The sequence below is a fragment of the Phyllostomus discolor genome, chromosome 2 (genome assembly GCF_004126475.2).
Source record: "Phyllostomus discolor isolate MPI-MPIP mPhyDis1 chromosome 2, mPhyDis1.pri.v3, whole genome shotgun sequence".
Classification (NCBI taxonomy): Eukaryota; Metazoa; Chordata; class Mammalia; order Chiroptera; family Phyllostomidae; genus Phyllostomus; species Phyllostomus discolor.
In genome coordinates, this window is record NC_040904.2 from 173,756,535 (window position 1) to 173,775,245 (window position 18,711).

At 50.1% G+C, this 18,711-nt stretch overlaps 1 protein-coding gene and 1 long non-coding RNA gene across 2 annotated transcripts in view; both read right to left on the minus strand.

The window, feature by feature from the left end:
- The window catches only part of LOC114513809 (mucin-19), a 146,802-nt gene that overhangs the window by 37,750 nt on the left and 90,341 nt on the right, over window positions 1–18,711 (minus strand). Inside the window, exons 47-57 of the mRNA XM_036016724.1 lie at window positions 16,319–17,600; window positions 16,233–16,282; window positions 14,956–15,112; window positions 13,800–13,895; window positions 13,273–13,362; window positions 11,982–12,424; window positions 10,114–10,660; window positions 9,197–10,023; window positions 9,014–9,136; window positions 2,974–3,103; window positions 2,286–2,381 (exon numbers count right to left, since the gene is read on the minus strand). Coding sequence (XP_035872617.1) covers window positions 2,286–2,381; window positions 2,974–3,103; window positions 9,014–9,136; window positions 9,197–10,023; window positions 10,114–10,660; window positions 11,982–12,424; window positions 13,273–13,362; window positions 13,800–13,895; window positions 14,956–15,112; window positions 16,233–16,282; window positions 16,319–17,600 — 3,841 coding nt within the window. The remainder of the gene's footprint in view (window positions 1–2,285; window positions 2,382–2,973; window positions 3,104–9,013; window positions 9,137–9,196; window positions 10,024–10,113; window positions 10,661–11,981; window positions 12,425–13,272; window positions 13,363–13,799; window positions 13,896–14,955; window positions 15,113–16,232; window positions 16,283–16,318; window positions 17,601–18,711) is intronic.
- On the minus strand, window positions 2,285–4,622 carry LOC118499103. Its single transcript, XR_004901620.1, has 2 exons — window positions 4,540–4,622; window positions 2,285–2,381 (listed from the first exon to the last, which is right to left on the minus strand). It is a non-coding gene; the product is annotated as an uncharacterized LOC118499103 (long non-coding RNA).

An 18,711-nucleotide genomic window follows, 5' to 3' on the forward strand; every position in this document is an offset into this window, starting at 1 on the left:
TTCCAGGTGCTCTGATTTTCTCAGTATTCTCCATTCAGGGTGGGGCCCACTTCTTCTGGGGGTGAACCCTGGTTAATGCTTTCTATGTTCTACGACTATGAGACTATGAAGCACCTCCCTCTACTTCTCTGTCTTCTGGCACACCCTGACCCAAATCTCACCTCCACTCAGAGACATCTTTCCTGTTCTTTACAGTATTAAGTTTTCTCTGCCACCCCCCCAAATGAGTAGGTATGGGATCTGTGTTGATATTTATGGTTTTAAGAGGTATGTGTAGATCATAACACACAGCCACAATTTTTGTGACTTTTTTTTCACTTTCTATTGGTTCCTTGAGTTTAAATGCTACTCACATCTAAGAGCATCAGTGCAAATTAAGGACCAGTCCTTTAAGTCATATCACACCCTGCTAAGGGAGGTATGGTTGGGAACAAATGAAAACTCGGATACAGACAGGTCTGACTTTCTAGAACTTGTGGGACCAGTGGAGCTTCCACCTCCAGCTCCAGGTGATACCCCATCATGGCTTCATTTTATAATAGAAATAAAAAAGGAAGCTATAATTTTAAAATACAAAATTGATCATTTTACGAGGATGGCTTGCGTAAGGAAAAATAATTTTAAATGAGAGGCTTAATTGTCTCTGTTGAAAATAAGAGTCTTCCCCCTTCCTTTTGTTAGAACATTTACTTTAGTTATCACTGATACAACCCCCAGAGCAAGGGACGTAAAGGAAAGAATAGACAAATGGGATCTCATCAGAATAAAAAGCTTCTGCGTGGCTAAAGAAAACACCATTAAAATGAGAAGCAAACCAACCATATGGGAAAAACATACTTGCCAATGATAACTCAGACAAGGGTTTGATCTTCAGAATATATAAAGAACTCACACAACTCAAAACTAAGAAGAGAAACAACCCAATTTAAAAATGGGCAAAGACACACAGAGGGTCCAGAGACATATGAAAAGATGCTCAGTATCACTAGCCATCAGAGAGATGCAGATTAAAACCACAATGAGATACCACTTCACACTGGTCAGAATGGCCATCATAAATAAATCAACAAACAAGTGTTGGAGAGGATGTGGAGAAAAGGAAACCCTAGTGCACTGTTGGTGGGATTGCAGACTGGTGCAGACACTATGGAAAACAGTATGGAACTTCCTCAGAAAACTGAAAATGGAACTGCCTTTGACCCGGCAATTCCACTACTGGGATTATACCCTAAGGGTCCTGGAACACCAATCCAAGAGAACCTATGCACCCCAATGTTCATAACAGCACAATTTGCAATAGCAGCAGTGTCACTTCACTGCTCGGTGCTCTGGTGGGTTCACCAGCTGAGGGTCCTGTAGCCCCTTTCAAAATAAACAATCAACATGTATCATGATCTTTGGTTAGACAGAACAGACTTTCCTATTCTCTTGTTTGAAATAAACTTTTAAATATTTGTTCACACCCATTTCAAGTTCACTATTTCTAAAAACTAATCACGAGAATCACCTGGCTGCTTACTAAATAGACAGATATACTAGCCTAGTTGTTCTCAACACAGGCTATTCGTTGATATCAACCATAACATTTTCAAGAATTACTTAAGCCTGCACAGTTCCTCCTGGATTGCAGATTCATTTAGTCTATAAAGGGCTCATCAGTGTTTTCAAAACTTCCTCTATCAAGGCTGAGGTAGTGAACATTGAGAACCATGACCCAAACCCCACTCCACACTCAGAGCCTCAGAAGTTCTAAGTTAAGAGTCTTGGAATCACAAATATAGTATGTGTTGCTCTAAGTCACCTCTGAGCTGATGTTAGAAAAACACCATCATTAAGCCCATAAATGTAGGGAAGGTAAAGTCACAAATATGTGTATTTACTAATAACTAATAACTTATTGAAGCTGCTGGTGACTACCCTAAGGTCAGTAAGAAGATGCTTCAGACCCCCCTTGTCCACACTGTTCTGCCTCCTGAGGCTGTGCCTGGGGCAGTTGAGTCTCCACTGGTGCTTTTGCTCCCAGGTGCTCTTGTGAAGGCCTCTGCTTCTCCTGAGGTGCCTGACATAACAGCAAGGAAGGGACATTGCTTCTAGAGCTGCAGGATTCTACCTGTCGCTCTCTAATGGGACAGAATCAAGGTTTCTAATACAAAACAAATCTTAAAATGGTGCCTAGGATTTCTGCACCTAGATGGTCTAATATCACACACACAGCTTAACCCTTAGCTCAACCTATAAATATTCAGTACCATGTAATGGGCACAAAGGTGTGCATCCTGACTTGCCTGAATTTCCTGGGCTTGCTGCTCCTGTGCTTGGTTCTCTGGGCGTAGTGTCTTCTTTGGGTTCTATCGCTGGTGCAGTAGGGGCCCCTGATCCAGCTGAAAAAAATATATATAGCACTTAAAAAATACCCTAGACATGAATCTACTCATTTAGTTTTACATGAATCCTCTGAGGCAGGTAATGTTATTCTTCCCATTTAACAGTCATGGTGGAGTGACATCTCCAGGTCACTGGGTTGATTGGCAGCACATGCAGAAGCCAAACCCAGGTGGTCTAGCCCCAGAGTTCCTGCTCTAAACTTTGCTTCTCACATGACCTGTGGTAAAGGAGCCTTACTGTAAACATTTCCATCTGCCCTGATCGATGTTTTGGGGAAATACCATAACATAGAGAAATAAAATTATTTAAAATCAAATCATCCACCACATACACTTTTATTTAAGAGGTATAAAATCCCAAGCCCTGGCTGGCATAGCTCAGTGGATTGAGCGCGGGCTGGGAACCAAAGTGTCCCAGGTTCAATTCCCAGCCAGGGTACATTCCTGGGTTGCAGGCCATAACCCCCAGCAACCGCACATTGATGTTTCTCTCTCTCTCTCTCCCTCCCTTCCATCTCTAAAAATAAATAAAATCTTAAAAAATAAATAAATAAATAAATAAAAATTAAAAAAAAATCCCTAGGTAAACCTGCTGTTTCTAAAGGCCGATTCTCTATTTTAATTACTATGTCATCACGGAAAAGCACAAACATTTCTGGATGGCACTCACTTGAGGAGAAAACCTTCATAGCCCTGTTTAAAACAACTGTACTTACTGCCTGATGACAAAAAAAAAAAAAGAAAGAAAGAAAAAAAGACAAGAAAATGGGAAAAACCTGATTGACTTGTCATTATTACATAAATATTTCTGATTCAAATTTTAGGAAATGTAGACTAAACTGCCATCACTGCTATAGTGGAAATTAACCCATTTCTTAATTTATGCTGCTGTAGATTCCAACTTTTAACACATTATTTTTATGTAACTATACTTTGTTCCAAAAAATATGTGACATAATCTTAAATCAAGAAAATTACTAAAGGAAAAATGTATTAATACAAAATCAGAACATAAAGTATTCGATAAAATCAAACCAATAATTAGATAATACAGGCATAAAGAGAAGTCCCATGCATACTGTAAAGACATGGCTTTTAGTGGTATGCAAAGATATTTTATTAATCCTAACAGCAATCAGAACAACTGTAGGATTTTAAGTAGTGGGGTGACATGACGACAGCTGAGTCCATTCCGTTCTGGTCTGGGGTACTGACTACATTGTAAACTGGGAGGGAAGTGGAGAATGGAAATGTTCTCAGCTTTGATAAGCACCAGTTGCTAAAGGGGCTTGTTAAGTAACACACTGTGCTGGGTTCCACTCTTAAGTGCTTCTGATTGCTCTAGAGAGGTGGACCTCGAGAGCTGCATTTCTGAAATGTTCTCAGGACAAGTAGATGCTGTTGGATTGGGAAGCACACTTTGATGATCACTGTGTGAAGGGAAGGGGAGTCGGGTGGACCACTGCCGAGACCCACGGAAAATGTTTAACAGGTGAACACAAGCAGAGCCAATGTGATGCAGAGGAGAAAATGCAAGAGGTACTTACATTCACTACTCCATAAGGGGCAAGGGGGAACTCATCATGTTTGTTTTAATCAAAGTTATCTATGCTTAAGAATGAACAATAATGTTTTATTCATAAAACTAACAATAGTTAAAATTTAGCCAGTGATGCACAAGGGCAAGCGTATCTTCATTTGACTTTTTTGGGGGGTGGGGGAGAGTGGTTAAGATCTATGGTTTATGCATAGATCTTATGCATAGGAGCAGTAGAACAATTACAGAGAAGACTCAGGGTTCTGTGTTCTAATCCTGCTTCTGTCAGCCTTGAAATCTTTTATTTTTCTCTTTTTAATAGCATACATTGATTTTACTACATGGTTTTAATGTGGATTAAGTTACATTATAAATTTGAGCATAATTCTGACATTTTAGTGTACTATATAAATATGTCACTAAAATTTTATTAATATATGAAGACTCACTATTGAATATTTTTGTAAAATGGCCAGGTGACTCGATGCAAACATTGCCCGCCCCCCACCCTGGCATCTAATGCCCTACTCAGGGTACAGTGGCTCTGAGTGGAACAGAGGACAACCAGTGAGAAGCAGCTGTGGGAGAAATAGCATTTGACTCATTTCTTTCTCTCACCATCTCTGAAGCCTGTGTTGCCTGTAATGTTGGTTTTGGCTTCTGTAGTTGCATCTGCTGATTCTCCTGTGGTCCCTGATCCTCCAGCGGATGGTCCACGTGTCCCAGATCCTGCCTGAGTTGACCCAGCTGTGCCTGGAAGTCCAGCAGCTGAACCAGTGGTCCCTGACCCTCCAGGTGTTACTCCAGGGCTTCCTGACACTCCAGCTCCTGGACCACTCGTTCCTGCACCTCCAGCTGATGGTCCAGTGGTCCCTGACTTTTCAGGTGATGATGCAGTGGTTCCTGAACCTCCGGAAGGTGTTCCTGCTGATCCTGCTTCTCCAGTAGATGGGCCTGTGGTCCCTGATCCTCCAGCGGATGGTCCACGTGTCCCAGATCCTGCTTGAGTTGACCCAGCTGTGCCTGGAAGTCCAGCAGCTGAACCAGTGGTCCCTGACCCTCCAGGTGTTACTCCAGGGCTTCCTGACACTCCAGCTCGAGCTCCTGGACCACTCGTTCCTGCACCTCCAGCTGATGGTCCAGTGGTCCCTGACTTTTCAGGTGATGATGCAGTGGTTCCTGAACCTCCGGAAGGTGTTCCTGCGGATCCTGCTTCTCCAGTAGATGGGCCTGTGGTCCCTGATCCTCCAGCGGATGGTCCACGTGTCCCAGATCCTGCTTGAGTTGACCCAGCTGTGCCTGGAAGTCCAGCAGCTGAACCAGTGGTCCCTGACCCTCCAGGTGTTACTCCAGGGCTTCCTGGCACTCCAGCTCCTGGACCACTCTTTCCTGCACCTCCAGCTGATGGTCCAGTGCTCCCTGACTTTTCAGGGGATGATGCAGTGGTTCCTGAACCTCCGGAAGGTGTTCCTGCTGATCCTGCTTCTCCAGTAGATGGGCCTGTGCTCCCTGATCCTCCAGCGGATGGTCCACGTGTCCCAGATCCTGCTTGAGTTGACCCAGCTGTGCCTGGAAGTCCAGCAGCTGAACCAGTGGTCCCTGACCCTCCCGGTGTTACTCCAGGGCTTCCTGACACTCCAGCTCCTGGACCACTCGTTCCTGCACCTCCAGCTGATGGTCCAGTGGTCCCTGACTTTTCAGGTGATGCTGCAGTGGTTCCTGAACCTCCGGAAGGTGTTCCTGCTGATCCTGCTTCTCCAGTAGATGGGCCTGTGGTCCCTGATCCTCCAGCTGATGGTCCACGTGTCCCAGATCCTGCTTGAGTTGACCCAGCTGTGCCTGGAAGTCCAGCAGCTGAACCAGTGGTCCCTGACCCTCCAGGTGTTACTCCAGGGCTTCCTGACACTCCAGCTCCTGGACCACTCGTTCCTGCACCTCCAGCTGATGGTCCAGTGCTCCCTGACTTTTCAGGTGATGATGCAGTGGTTCCTGAGCCTCCGGAAGGTGTTCCTGCTGATCCTGCTTCTCCAGTAGATGGGCCTGTGCTCCCTGATCCTCCAGCGGATGGTCCACGTGTCCCAGATCCTGCTTGAGTTGACCCAGCTGTGCCTGGAAGTCCAGCAGCTGAACCAGTGGTCCCTGACCCTCCCGGTGTTACTCCAGGGCTTCCTGACACTCCAGCTCCTGGACCACTCGTTCCTGCACCTCCAGCTGATGGTCCAGTGGTCCCTGACTTTTCAGGTGATGATGCAGTGGTTCCTGAACCTCCGGAAGGTGTTCCTGCTGATCCTGCTTCTCCAGTAGATGGGCCTGTGCTCCCTGATCCTCCAGCTGATGGTCCACGTGTCCCAGATCCTGCTTGAGTTGACCCAGCTGTGCCTGGAAGTCCAGCAGCTGAACCAGTGGTCCCTGACCCTCCAGGTGTTACTCCAGGGCTTCCTGACACTCCAGCTCCTGGACCACTCGTTCCTGCACCTCCAGCTGATGGTCCAGTGCTCCCTGACTTTTCAGGTGATGCTGCAGTGGTTCCTGAACCTCCGGAAGGTGTTCCTGCTGATCCTGCTTCTCCAGTAGATGGGCCTGTGGTCCCTGATCCTCCAGCGGATGGTCCACGTGTCCCAGATCCTGCTTGAGTTGACCCAGCTGTGCCTGGAAGTCCAGCAGCTGAACCAGTGGTCCCTGACCCTCCAGGTGTTACTCCAGGGCTTCCTGACACTCCAGCTCCTGGACCACTCGTTCCTGCACCTCCAGCTGATGGTCCAGTGGTCCCTGACTTTTCAGGTGATGATGCAGTGGTTCCTGAACCTCCGGAAGGTGTTCCTGCTGATCCTGCTTCTCCAGTAGATGGGCCTGTGCTCCCTGATCCTCCAGCGGATGGTCCACGTGTCCCAGATCCTGCTTGAGTTGACCCAGCTGTGCCTGGAAGTCCAGCAGCTGAACCAGTGGTCCCTGACCCTCCCGGTGTTACTCCAGGGCTTCCTGACACTCCAGCTCCTGGACCACTCGTTCCTGCACCTCCAGCTGATGGTCCAGTGGTCCCTGACTTTTCAGGTGATGATGCAGTGGTTCCTGAACCTCCGGAAGGTGTTCCTGCTGATCCTGCTTCTCCAGTAGATGGGCCTGTGGTCCCTGATCCTCCAGCTGATGGTCCACGTGTCCCAGATCCTGCTTGAGTTGACCCAGCTGTGCCTGGAAGTCCAGCAGCTGAACCAGTGGTCCCTGACCCTCCAGGTGTTACTCCAGGGCTTCCTGACACTCCAGCTCGAGCTCCTGGACCACTCGTTCCTGCACCTCCAGCTGATGGTCCAGTGGTCCCTGACTTTTCAGGTGATGATGCAGTGGTTCCTGAACCTCCGGAAGGTGTTCCTGCTGATCCTGCTTCTCCAGTAGATGGGCCTGTGGTCCCTGATCCTCCAGCGGATGGTCCACGTGTCCCAGATCCTGCTTGAGTTGACCCAGCTGTGCCTGGAAGTCCAGCAGCTGAACCAGTGGTCCCTGACCCTCCAGGTGTTACTCCAGGGCTTCCTGGCACTCCAGCTCCTGGACCACTCTTTCCTGCACCTCCAGCTGATGGTCCAGTGCTCCCTGACTTTTCAGGTGATGATGCAGTGGTTCCTGAACCTCCGGAAGGTGTTCCTGCTGATCCTGCTTCTCCAGTAGATGGGCCTGTGGTCCCTGATCCTCCAGCGGATGGTCCACGTGTCCCAGATCCTGCTTGAGTTGACCCAGCTGTGCCTGGAAGTCCAGCAGCTGAACCAGTGGTCCCTGACCCTCCCGGTGTTACTCCAGGGCTTCCTGACACTCCAGCTCCTGGACCACTCGTTCCTGCACCTCCAGCTGATGGTCCAGTGGTCCCTGACTTTTCAGGTGATGCTGCAGTGGTTCCTGAACCTCCGGAAGGTGTTCCTGCTGATCCTGCTTCTCCAGTAGATGGGCCTGTGGTCCCTGATCCTCCAGCTGATGGTCCACGTGTCCCAGATCCTGCTTGAGTTGACCCAGCTGTGCCTGGAAGTCCAGCAGCTGAACCAGTGGTCCCTGACCCTCCAGGTGTTACTCCAGGGCTTCCTGACACTCCAGCTCCTGGACCACTCGTTCCTGCACCTCCAGCTGATGGTCCAGTGGTCCCTGACTTTTCAGGTGATGCTGCAGTGGTTCCTGAACCTCCGGAAGGTGTTCCTGCTGATCCTGCTTCTCCAGTAGATGGGCCTGTGGTCCCTGATCCTCCAGCTGATGGTCCACGTGTCCCAGATCCTGCTTGAGTTGACCCAGCTGTGCCTGGAAGTCCAGCAGCTGAACCAGTGGTCCCTGACCCTCCAGGTGTTACTCCAGGGCTTCCTGACACTCCAGCTCCTGGACCACTCGTTCCTGCACCTCCAGCTGATGGTCCAGTGGTCCCTGACTTTTCAGGTGATGATGCAGTGGTTCCTGAACCTCCGGAAGGTGTTCCTGCTGATCCTGCTTCTCCAGTAGATGGGCCTGTGGTCCCTGATCCTCCAGCGGATGGTCCAGGTGTCCCAGATCCTGCTTGAGTTGACCCAGCTGTGCCTGGAAGTCCAGCAGCTGAACCAGTGGTCCCTGACCCTCCAGGTGTTACTCCAGGGCTTCCTGACACTCCAGCTCGAGCTCCTGGACCACTCGTTCCTGCACCTCCAGCTGATGGTCCAGTGGTCCCTGACTTTTCAGGTGATGATGCAGTGGTTCCTGAACCTCCGGAAGGTGTTCCTGCGGATCCTGCTTCTCCAGTAGATGGGCCTGTGGTCCCTGATCCTCCAGCGGATGGTCCACGTGTCCCAGATCCTGCTTGAGTTGACCCAGCTGTGCCTGGAAGTCCAGCAGCTGAACCAGTGGTCCCTGACCCTCCAGGTGTTACTCCAGGGCTTCCTGGCACTCCAGCTCCTGGACCACTCTTTCCTGCACCTCCAGCTGATGGTCCAGTGCTCCCTGACTTTTCAGGGGATGATGCAGTGGTTCCTGAACCTCCGGAAGGTGTTCCTGCTGATCCTGCTTCTCCAGTAGATGGGCCTGTGCTCCCTGATCCTCCAGCGGATGGTCCACGTGTCCCAGATCCTGCTTGAGTTGACCCAGCTGTGCCTGGAAGTCCAGCAGCTGAACCAGTGGTCCCTGACCCTCCCGGTGTTACTCCAGGGCTTCCTGACACTCCAGCTCCTGGACCACTCGTTCCTGCACCTCCAGCTGATGGTCCAGTGGTCCCTGACTTTTCAGGTGATGCTGCAGTGGTTCCTGAACCTCCGGAAGGTGTTCCTGCTGATCCTGCTTCTCCAGTAGATGGGCCTGTGGTCCCTGATCCTCCAGCTGATGGTCCACGTGTCCCAGATCCTGCTTGAGTTGACCCAGCTGTGCCTGGAAGTCCAGCAGCTGAACCAGTGGTCCCTGACCCTCCAGGTGTTACTCCAGGGCTTCCTGACACTCCAGCTCCTGGACCACTCGTTCCTGCACCTCCAGCTGATGGTCCAGTGCTCCCTGACTTTTCAGGTGATGATGCAGTGGTTCCTGAACCTCCGGAAGGTGTTCCTGCTGATCCTGCTTCTCCAGTAGATGGGCCTGTGCTCCCTGATCCTCCAGCGGATGGTCCACGTGTCCCAGATCCTGCTTGAGTTGACCCAGCTGTGCCTGGAAGTCCAGCAGCTGAACCAGTGGTCCCTGACCCTCCCGGTGTTACTCCAGGGCTTCCTGACACTCCAGCTCCTGGACCACTCGTTCCTGCACCTCCAGCTGATGGTCCAGTGGTCCCTGACTTTTCAGGTGATGATGCAGTGGTTCCTGAACCTCCGGAAGGTGTTCCTGCTGATCCTGCTTCTCCAGTAGATGGGCCTGTGCTCCCTGATCCTCCAGCGGATGGTCCACGTGTCCCAGATCCTGCTTGAGTTGACCCAGCTGTGCCTGGAAGTCCAGCAGCTGAACCAGTGGTCCCTGACCCTCCAGGTGTTACTCCAGGGCTTCCTGACACTCCAGCTCCTGGACCACTCGTTCCTGCACCTCCAGCTGATGGTCCAGTGCTCCCTGACTTTTCAGGTGATGCTGCAGTGGTTCCTGAACCTCCGGAAGGTGTTCCTGCTGATCCTGCTTCTCCAGTAGATGGGCCTGTGGTCCCTGATCCTCCAGCGGATGGTCCACGTGTCCCAGATCCTGCTTGAGTTGACCCAGCTGTGCCTGGAAGTCCAGCAGCTGAACCAGTGGTCCCTGACCCTCCAGGTGTTACTCCAGGGCTTCCTGACACTCCAGCTCCTGGACCACTCGTTCCTGCACCTCCAGCTGATGGTCCAGTGGTCCCTGACTTTTCAGGTGATGCTGCAGTGGTTCCTGAACCTCCGGAAGGTGTTCCTGCTGATCCTGCTTCTCCAGTAGATGGGCCTGTGCTCCCTGATCCTCCAGCGGATGGTCCACGTGTCCCAGATCCTGCTTGAGTTGACCCAGCTGTGCCTGGAAGTCCAGCAGCTGAACCAGTGGTCCCTGACCCTCCCGGTGTTACTCCAGGGCTTCCTGACACTCCAGCTCCTGGACCACTCGTTCCTGCACCTCCAGCTGATGGTCCAGTGGTCCCTGACTTTTCAGGTGATGCTGCAGTGGTTCCTGAACCTCCGGAAGGTGTTCCTGCTGATCCTGCTTCTCCAGTAGATGGGCCTGTGGTCCCTGATCCTCCAGCTGATGGTCCACGTGTCCCAGATCCTGCTTGAGTTGACCCAGCTGTGCCTGGAAGTCCAGCAGCTGAACCAGTGGTCCCTGACCCTCCAGGTGTTACTCCAGGGCTTCCTGACACTCCAGCTCCTGGACCACTCGTTCCTGCACCTCCAGCTGATGGTCCAGTGCTCCCTGACTTTTCAGGTGATGATGCAGTGGTTCCTGAGCCTCCGGAAGGTGTTCCTGCTGATCCTGCTTCTCCAGTAGATGGGCCTGTGCTCCCTGATCCTGCAGCGGATGGTCCACGTGTCCCAGATCCTGCTTGAGTTGACCCAGCTGTGCCTGGAAGTCCAGCAGCTGAACCAGTGGTCCCTGACCCTCCAGGTGTTACTCCAGGGCTTCCTGACACTCCAGCTCCTGGACCACTCGTTCCTGCACCTCCAGCTGATGGTCCAGTGGTCCCTGACTTTTCAGGTGATGATGCAGTGGTTCCTGAACCTCCGGAAGGTGTTCCTGCTGATCCTGCTTCTCCAGTAGATGGGCCTGTGCTCCCTGATCCTCCAGCGGATGGTCCACGTGTCCCAGATCCTGCTTGAGTTGACCCAGCTGTGCCTGGAAGTCCAGCAGCTGAACCAGTGGTCCCTGACCCTCCAGGTGTTACTCCAGGGCTTCCTGACACTCCAGCTCCTGGACCACTCGTTCCTGCACCTCCAGCTGATGGTCCAGTGCTCCCTGACTTTTCAGGTGATGCTGCAGTGGTTCCTGAACCTCCGGAAGGTGTTCCTGCTGATCCTGCTTCTCCAGTAGATGGGCCTGTGGTCCCTGATCCTCCAGCGGATGGTCCACGTGTCCCAGATCCTGCTTGAGTTGACCCAGCTGTGCCTGGAAGTCCAGCAGCTGAACCAGTGGTCCCTGACCCTCCAGGTGTTACTCCAGGGCTTCCTGACACTCCAGCTCCTGGACCACTCGTTCCTGCACCTCCAGCTGATGGTCCAGTGGTCCCTGACTTTTCAGGTGATGATGCAGTGGTTCCTGAACCTCCGGAAGGTGTTCCTGCTGATCCTGCTTCTCCAGTAGATGGGCCTGTGGCTCCCTGATCCTCCAGCGGATGGTCCACGTGTCCCAGATCCTGCTTGAGTTGACCCAGCTGTGCCTGGAAGTCCAGCAGCTGAACCAGTGGTCCCTGACCCTCCAGGTGTTACTCCAGGGCTTCCTGACACTCCAGCTCCTGGACCACTCGTTCCTGCACCTCCAGCTGTTGTTCTAGTGCTCCCTGACTTTTCAGGTGATGATGCAGTGGTTCCTGAACCTCCGGAAGGTGTTCCTGCTGATCCTGCTCCTCCAGTAGATGGGCCTGTCGTCCCTGATCCTCCAGCTGATGGTCCAGTTTTCTCTAATCCTCCAGTTTGTGGTATATTTGCTGATGATGATTCAGATGATGATCCAGTTATCCCTGGCATTCCAGTTCCTTCTTCATTTGTGTTTGATGTATGTCCAGTTGTGTCTGAACCTGCAACAGATGATCTCGTTGTTCCTCTTGATCCAGATGATGATCCTGTGGTGATGGACCCTCCACTTGATGGGACAGTTGTTTCTGCCACTGCAGCTGATGTTGCAGATTTTCCTAATTCTGTAGAAGATGACAGTGTCCCTGTTCCTTCAGCAGATGATTGAATTGTTCCTGATTTCCCAAGTGATGTCCTAGTTGTCCCTGTCATTCCTGCTATTGTTTCCTTAGTCCCAGTTACTTCAGATGGTCGTTCAGTTTTTCTTGATCCTCCAGATGTTGGTCCCAATATTCCTGTCACTCCAGAGGATGGTACTGTTGTAGCATCTGATCCTTCAGCTGATTGTCCAGTTGTCCCTATGAAAATATGTAGTAACCATACAGTGGTTTAGAGGTGTCTTGGTTAACCTAAGAGTGTACACTGCTTTCTTTCAAGACTGTAACTTTCATGCATCTTAATCCCTGTACCAACTCACCTATTTCACACCTTTTAGCTTTCTATGGTGTAAGTTCCTTCTAACTCTTTACTCATTCAACATTTTTTAATATCTTACATGTCATGTAAATTCTCAGCAATATAGAAGTATTACCTCACTTTACCATTAGAACAACACTATGACATGTATGGTATTACTTCCCATTTTATAAAGCAAAAATTAAAAATAGTTTGCATACATTTTCTCAGATATAGCTGTTAAGCAGATAGTTCTCTGATCCCGCTCAGAATTGTAGTAGATGTGAGAGACATGCAGACATGTAAATAACATTACTATCCAACCAAACAAAGAAATTTTCAAACAATTAAGTGTTAAAGCACTAATATAAAGAGAGGTAATATTCAACAGCTGAAGTTTTATTTCTGGCTAGCAATCTGGCTAGCAATATCTGTCTGGAATGATGTCATTTATTTTGAGATTTGACAAAAAGAAGCTAACAGGTATGTGAAACTCTGGGGAATTCTCATTGTAGGTGGTGGGAACAGCCACTGCAAAAGCTATGAGGATGAAATGGGATACATGTGTTAGAGAAACAGACTAGGCCATGAATGTATATGTGTCCTAGGAGGTCATTACAGTCAAACTATGTAGTAGTGAAGCCATGAATATGTGCATTAACTAATAAGTAATAACTTAGTGAAGCTGCTTGTGACTTCCCTAAGATCAGTATGAAGATGCTTCAGACCCCTCATGTCCCCACCTGCCTACCTCCAGAGGCTGTGCCTGGGGCAGTTGAGCCTCCAGTGGTGCCTTCGATCCCAGCTGCTATTGTGAAGGCCTCTGATTCTCCTGAGGCGCCTGACATAGCAGCGAGGAACAGACATTACTTCTAGAGGTGCAGGAGTCTACCTGTCATTCTTCTAATGGGACTGAATCGAGATCTCTTTTTTGAATTTATTTATTTATTTTTAGTGAGGAAAGGAGGGGGAAGAGAGAGAGAGAAACATCAATGTGTGGTTGCCTCTCATGTATCCCCTACTGGGGACCAGGCCTGCAACTCAGGCATGTGCTCTGGAAACAGAACAAGTAACCTTTTGGTTTGCATGCCGGCATTCAATCCACTGAGCCATGCCAGCCAGAGAAGAATTGAGGTTTCTAATACAAAACGAATCTTAAAATGGTGCCTAGGATTTCTGCACCCAGATGACCTAATTTTACACAAATCTTAATCTTTAGCTCAACCTATAAATATTCAGTACCAAGTAATGGGCACGAAGGTGTGCATCCTGACTTGCCTGAATTTCCTGGGCTTGCTGCTCCTGTGCTTGGTTCTCTGGGTGTAGTGTCTTCTTTGGGTTCTATCGCTGGTACAGTAGGGGCCCCTGATCCAGCTGAAAAAAATATATATAGCACTTAAAAAATACCCTAGACATGAATCTACTCATTTAGTTTTACATGAATCCTCTGAGGCAGGTAACGTTATTCTTCCCATTTAACAGTCATGGTGGAGTGACATCTCCTGGTCACTGGGTTGATTGGCAGCACATGCAGAAGCCAAACCCAGGTGGTCTAGCCCCAGAGTTCCTGCTCTAAACTTTGCTTCTCACATGACCTGTGGTAAAGGAGCCTTACTGTAAACATTTCCATCTGCCCTGATCAATGTTTTGGGAAAACACCATAACATAGAGAAATAAAATTATTTAAAATCAAATCATCCAAAACATATGCTTTTATTTAAGAGGTATAAAATCCCTAGGTAAATTTGCTGTTTCTAAAGCCCTGTTCTCTGTTTCAGTCATACTCTCATCATTGACCAGCACAAACAGTTCTGGATGGCATTCACTTCTGGAGAAAACCTACAGCACCCTTATTTAAAACTACTTACTCCCTGATAACAACAACAACAACAGACCAACTTGTCATTGTTACCCAAACAATTTTGATTCAAATTTCAGGAAATGTAAACTAAACCATCATCACCCTGATGTTTCAGTCAGGTTACTGCCATAATTGAAACCAGTTTCTTAATTTGTGGTACTGTTGATTTTCTCATATAACACATTTTTATAAACTATTTTATTCCTTATAGTGTATGACATAAATTTTTGGTCAAGAAATTTGCTAAGAAAAATAAATGTATATAAACAAAATCAGATGATATATTACTTAACAAAATCAGACCCTGATTTTATTAATTAAGGCATAAAGAGAAGTCCCATGCATACTGTAAAGACATGGCTTTTAGTGGTATGCAAAGATATTTTATTAATCCTAACAGCAATCAGAACAACTGTAGGATTTTAAGTAGTGGGGTGACATGACGACAGCTGAGTCCATTCCGTTCTGGTCTGGGGTACTGACTACATTGTAAACTGGGAGGGAAGTGGAGAATGGAAATGTTCTCAGCTTTGATAAGCACCAGTTGCTAAAGGGGCTTGTTAAGTAACACACTGTGCTGGGTTCCACTCTTAAGTGCTTCTGATTGCTCTACAGAGGTGGACCTCGAGAGCTGCATTTCTGAAATGTTCTCAGGACAAGTAGATGCTGTTGGATTGGGAAGCACACTTTGATGATCACTGTGTGAAGGGAAGGGGAGTCGGGTGGACCACTGCCGAGACCCACAGAAAATGTTTAACAGGTGAACACAAGCAGAGCCAATGTGATGCAGAGGAGAAAATGCAAGAGGTACTTACATTCACTACTCCATAAGGGGCAAGGGGGAACTCATCATGTTTGTTTTAATCAAAGTTATCTATGCTTAAGAATGAACAATAATGTTTTATTCATAAAACTAACAATAGTTAAAATTTAGCCAGTGATGCACAAGGGCAAGCGTATCTTCATGTGACTTTTTTGGGGGGTGGGGGAGAGTGGTTAAGATCTATGGTTTATGCGTAGATCTTATGCATAGGAGCAGTAGAACAATTACAGAGAAGACTCAGGGTTCTGTGTTCTAATCCTGCTTCTGTCAGCCTTGAAATCTTTTATTTTTCTCTTTTTAATAGCATACATTGATTTTACTACATGGTTTTAATGTGGATTAGGTTACATTATAAATTTGAGCATAATTCTGACATTTTAGTGTACTATATAAATATGTCACTAAAATTTTATTAATATATGAAGACTCACTATTGAATATTTTTGTAAAATGGCCAGGTGACTCGATGCAAACATTGCCCGCCCCCCACCCTGGCATCTAATGCCCTACTCAGGGTACAGTGGCTCTGAGTGGAACAGAGGACAACCTGTGAGAAGCAGCTGTGGGAGAAATAGCATTTGACTCATTCCTTTCTCTCACCATCTCTGAAGCCTGTGTTGCCTGTAATGTTGGTTTTGGCTTCTGTAGTTGCATCTGCTGATTCTCCTGTGGTCCCTGATCCTCCAGCTGATGGTCCACGTGTCCCAGATCCTGCTTGAGTTGACCCAGCTGTGCCTGGAAGTCCAGCAGCTGAACCAGTGGTCCCTGACCCTCCAGGTGTTACTCCAGGGCTTCCTGACACTCCAGCTCGAGCTCCTGGACCACTCGTTCCTGCACCTCCAGCTGATGGTCCAGTGGTCCCTGACTTTTCAGGTGATGATGCAGTGGTTCCTGAACCTCCGGAAGGTGTTCCTGCTGATCCTGCTTCTCCAGTAGATGGGCCTGTGGTCCCTGATCCTCCAGCGGATGGTCCACGTGTCCCAGATCCTGCTTGAGTTGACCCAGCTGTGCCTGGAAGTCCAGCAGCTGAACCAGTGGTCCCTGACCCTCCAGGTGTTACTCCAGGGCTTCCTGACACTCCAGCTCGAGCTCCTGGACCACTCGTTCCTGCACCTCCAGCTGATGGTCCAGTGGTCCCTGACTTTTCAGGTGATGATGCAGTGGTTCCTGAACCTCCGGAAGGTGTTCCTGCTGATCCTGCTTCTCCAGTAGATGGGCCTGTGGTCCCTGATCCTCCAGCGGATGGTCCACGTGTCCCAGATCCTGCTTGAGTTGACCCAGCTGTGCCTGGAAGTCCAGCAGCTGAACCAGTGGTCCCTGACCCTCCAGGTGTTACTCCAGGGCTTCCTGACACTCCAGCTCCTGGACCACTCGTTCCTGCACCTCCAGCTGATGGTCCAGTGGTCCCTGACTTTTCAGGTGATGATGCAGTGGTTCCTGAACCTCCGGAAGGTGTTCCTGCTGATCCTGCTTCTCCAGTAGATGGGCCTGTGGTCCCTGATCCTCCAGCGGATGGTCCACGTGTCCCAGATCCTGCTTGAGTTGACCCAGCTGTGCCTGGAAGTCCAGCAGCTGAACCAGTGGTCCCTGACCCTCCAGGTGTTACTCCAGGGCTTCCTGACACTCCAGCTCCTGGACCACTCGTTCCTGCACCTCCAGCTGATGGTCCAGTGGTCCCTGACTTTTCAGGTGATGCTGCAGTGGTTCCTGAACCTCCGGAAGGTGTTCCTGCTGATCCTGCTTCTCCAGTAGATGGGCCTGTGGTCCCTGATCCTCCAGCTGATGGTCCACGTGTCCCAGATCCTGCTTGAGTTGACCCAGCTGTGCCTGGAAGTCCAGCAGCTGAACCAGTGGTCCCTGACCCTCCAGGTGTTACTCCAGGGCTTCCTGACACTCCAGCTCCTGGACCACTCGTTCCTGCACCTCCAGCTGATGGTCCAGTGGTCCCTGACTTTTCAGGTGATGATGCAGTGGTTCCTGAACCTCCGGAAGGTGTTCCTGCTGATCCTGCTTCTCCAGTAGATGGGCCTGTGGTCCCTGATCCTCCAGCGGATGGTCCACGTGTCCCAGATCCTGCTTGAGTTGACCCAGCTGTGCCTGGAAGTCCAGCAGCTGAACCAGTGGTCCCTGACCCTCCAGGTGTTACTCCAGGGCTTCCTGACACTCCAGCTCCTGGACCACTCGTTCCTGCACCTCCAGCTGATGGTCCAGTGGTCCCTGACTTTTCAGGTGATGATGCAGTGGTTCCTGAACCTCCGGAAGGTGTTCCTGCTGATCCTGCTTCTCCAGTAGATGGGCCTGTGGTCCCTGATCCTCCAGCTGATGGTCCACGTGTCCCAGATCCTGCTTGAGTTGACCCAGCTGTGCCTGGAAGTCCAGCAGCTGAACCAGTGGTCCCTGACCCTCCAGGTGTTACTCCAGGGCTTCCTGACACTCCAGCTCCTGGACCACTCGTTCCTGCACCTCCAGCTGATGGTCCAGTGGTCCCTGACTTTTCAGGTGATGATGCAGTGGTTCCTGAACCTCCGGAAGGTGTTCCTGCTGATCCTGCTTCTCCAGTAGATGGGCCTGTGGTCCCTGATCCTCCAGCGGATGGTCCACGTGTCCCAGATCCTGCTTGAGTTGACCCAGCTGTGCCTGGAAGTCCAGCAGCTGAACCAGTGGTCCCTGACCCTCCAGGTGTTACTCCAGGGCTTCCTGACACTCCAGCTCGAGCTCCTGGACCACTCGTTCCTGCACCTCCAGCTGATGGTCCAGTGGTCCCTGACTTTTCAGGTGATGATGCAGTGGTTCCTGAACCTCCGGAAGGTGTTCCTGCTGATCCTGCTTCTCCAGTAGATGGGCCTGTGGTCCCTGATCCTCCAGCGGATGGTCCACGTGTCCCAGATCCTGCTTGAGTTGACCCAGCTGTGCCTGGAAGTCCAGCAGCTGAACCAGTGGTCCCTGACCCTCCAGGTGTTACTCCAGGGCTTCCTGACACTCCAGCTCCTGGACCACTCGTTCCTGCACCTCCAGCTGATGGTCCAGTGGTCCCTGACTTTTCAGGTGATGATGCAGTGGTTCCTGAACCTCCGGAAGGTGTTCCTGCTGATCCTGCTTCTCCAGTAGATGGGCCTGTGGTCCCTGATCCTCCAGCGGATGGTCCACGTGTCCCAGATCCTGCTTGAGTTGACCCAGCTGTGCCTGGAAGTCCAGCAGCTGAACCAGTGGTCCCTGACCCTCCAGGTGTTACTCCAGGGCTTCCTGACACTCCAGCTCCTGGACCACTCGTTCCTGCACCTCCAGCTGATGGTCCAGTGGTCCCTGACTTTTCAGGTGATGATGCAGTGGTTCCTGAACCTCCGGAAGGTGTTCCTGCTGATCCTGCTTCTCCAGTAGATGGGCCTGTGGTCCCTGATCCTCCAGCGGATGGTCCACGTGTCCCAGATCCTGCTTGAGTTGACCCAGCTGTGCCTGGAAGTCCAGCAGCTGAACCAGTGGTCCCTGACCCTCCAGGTGTTACTCCA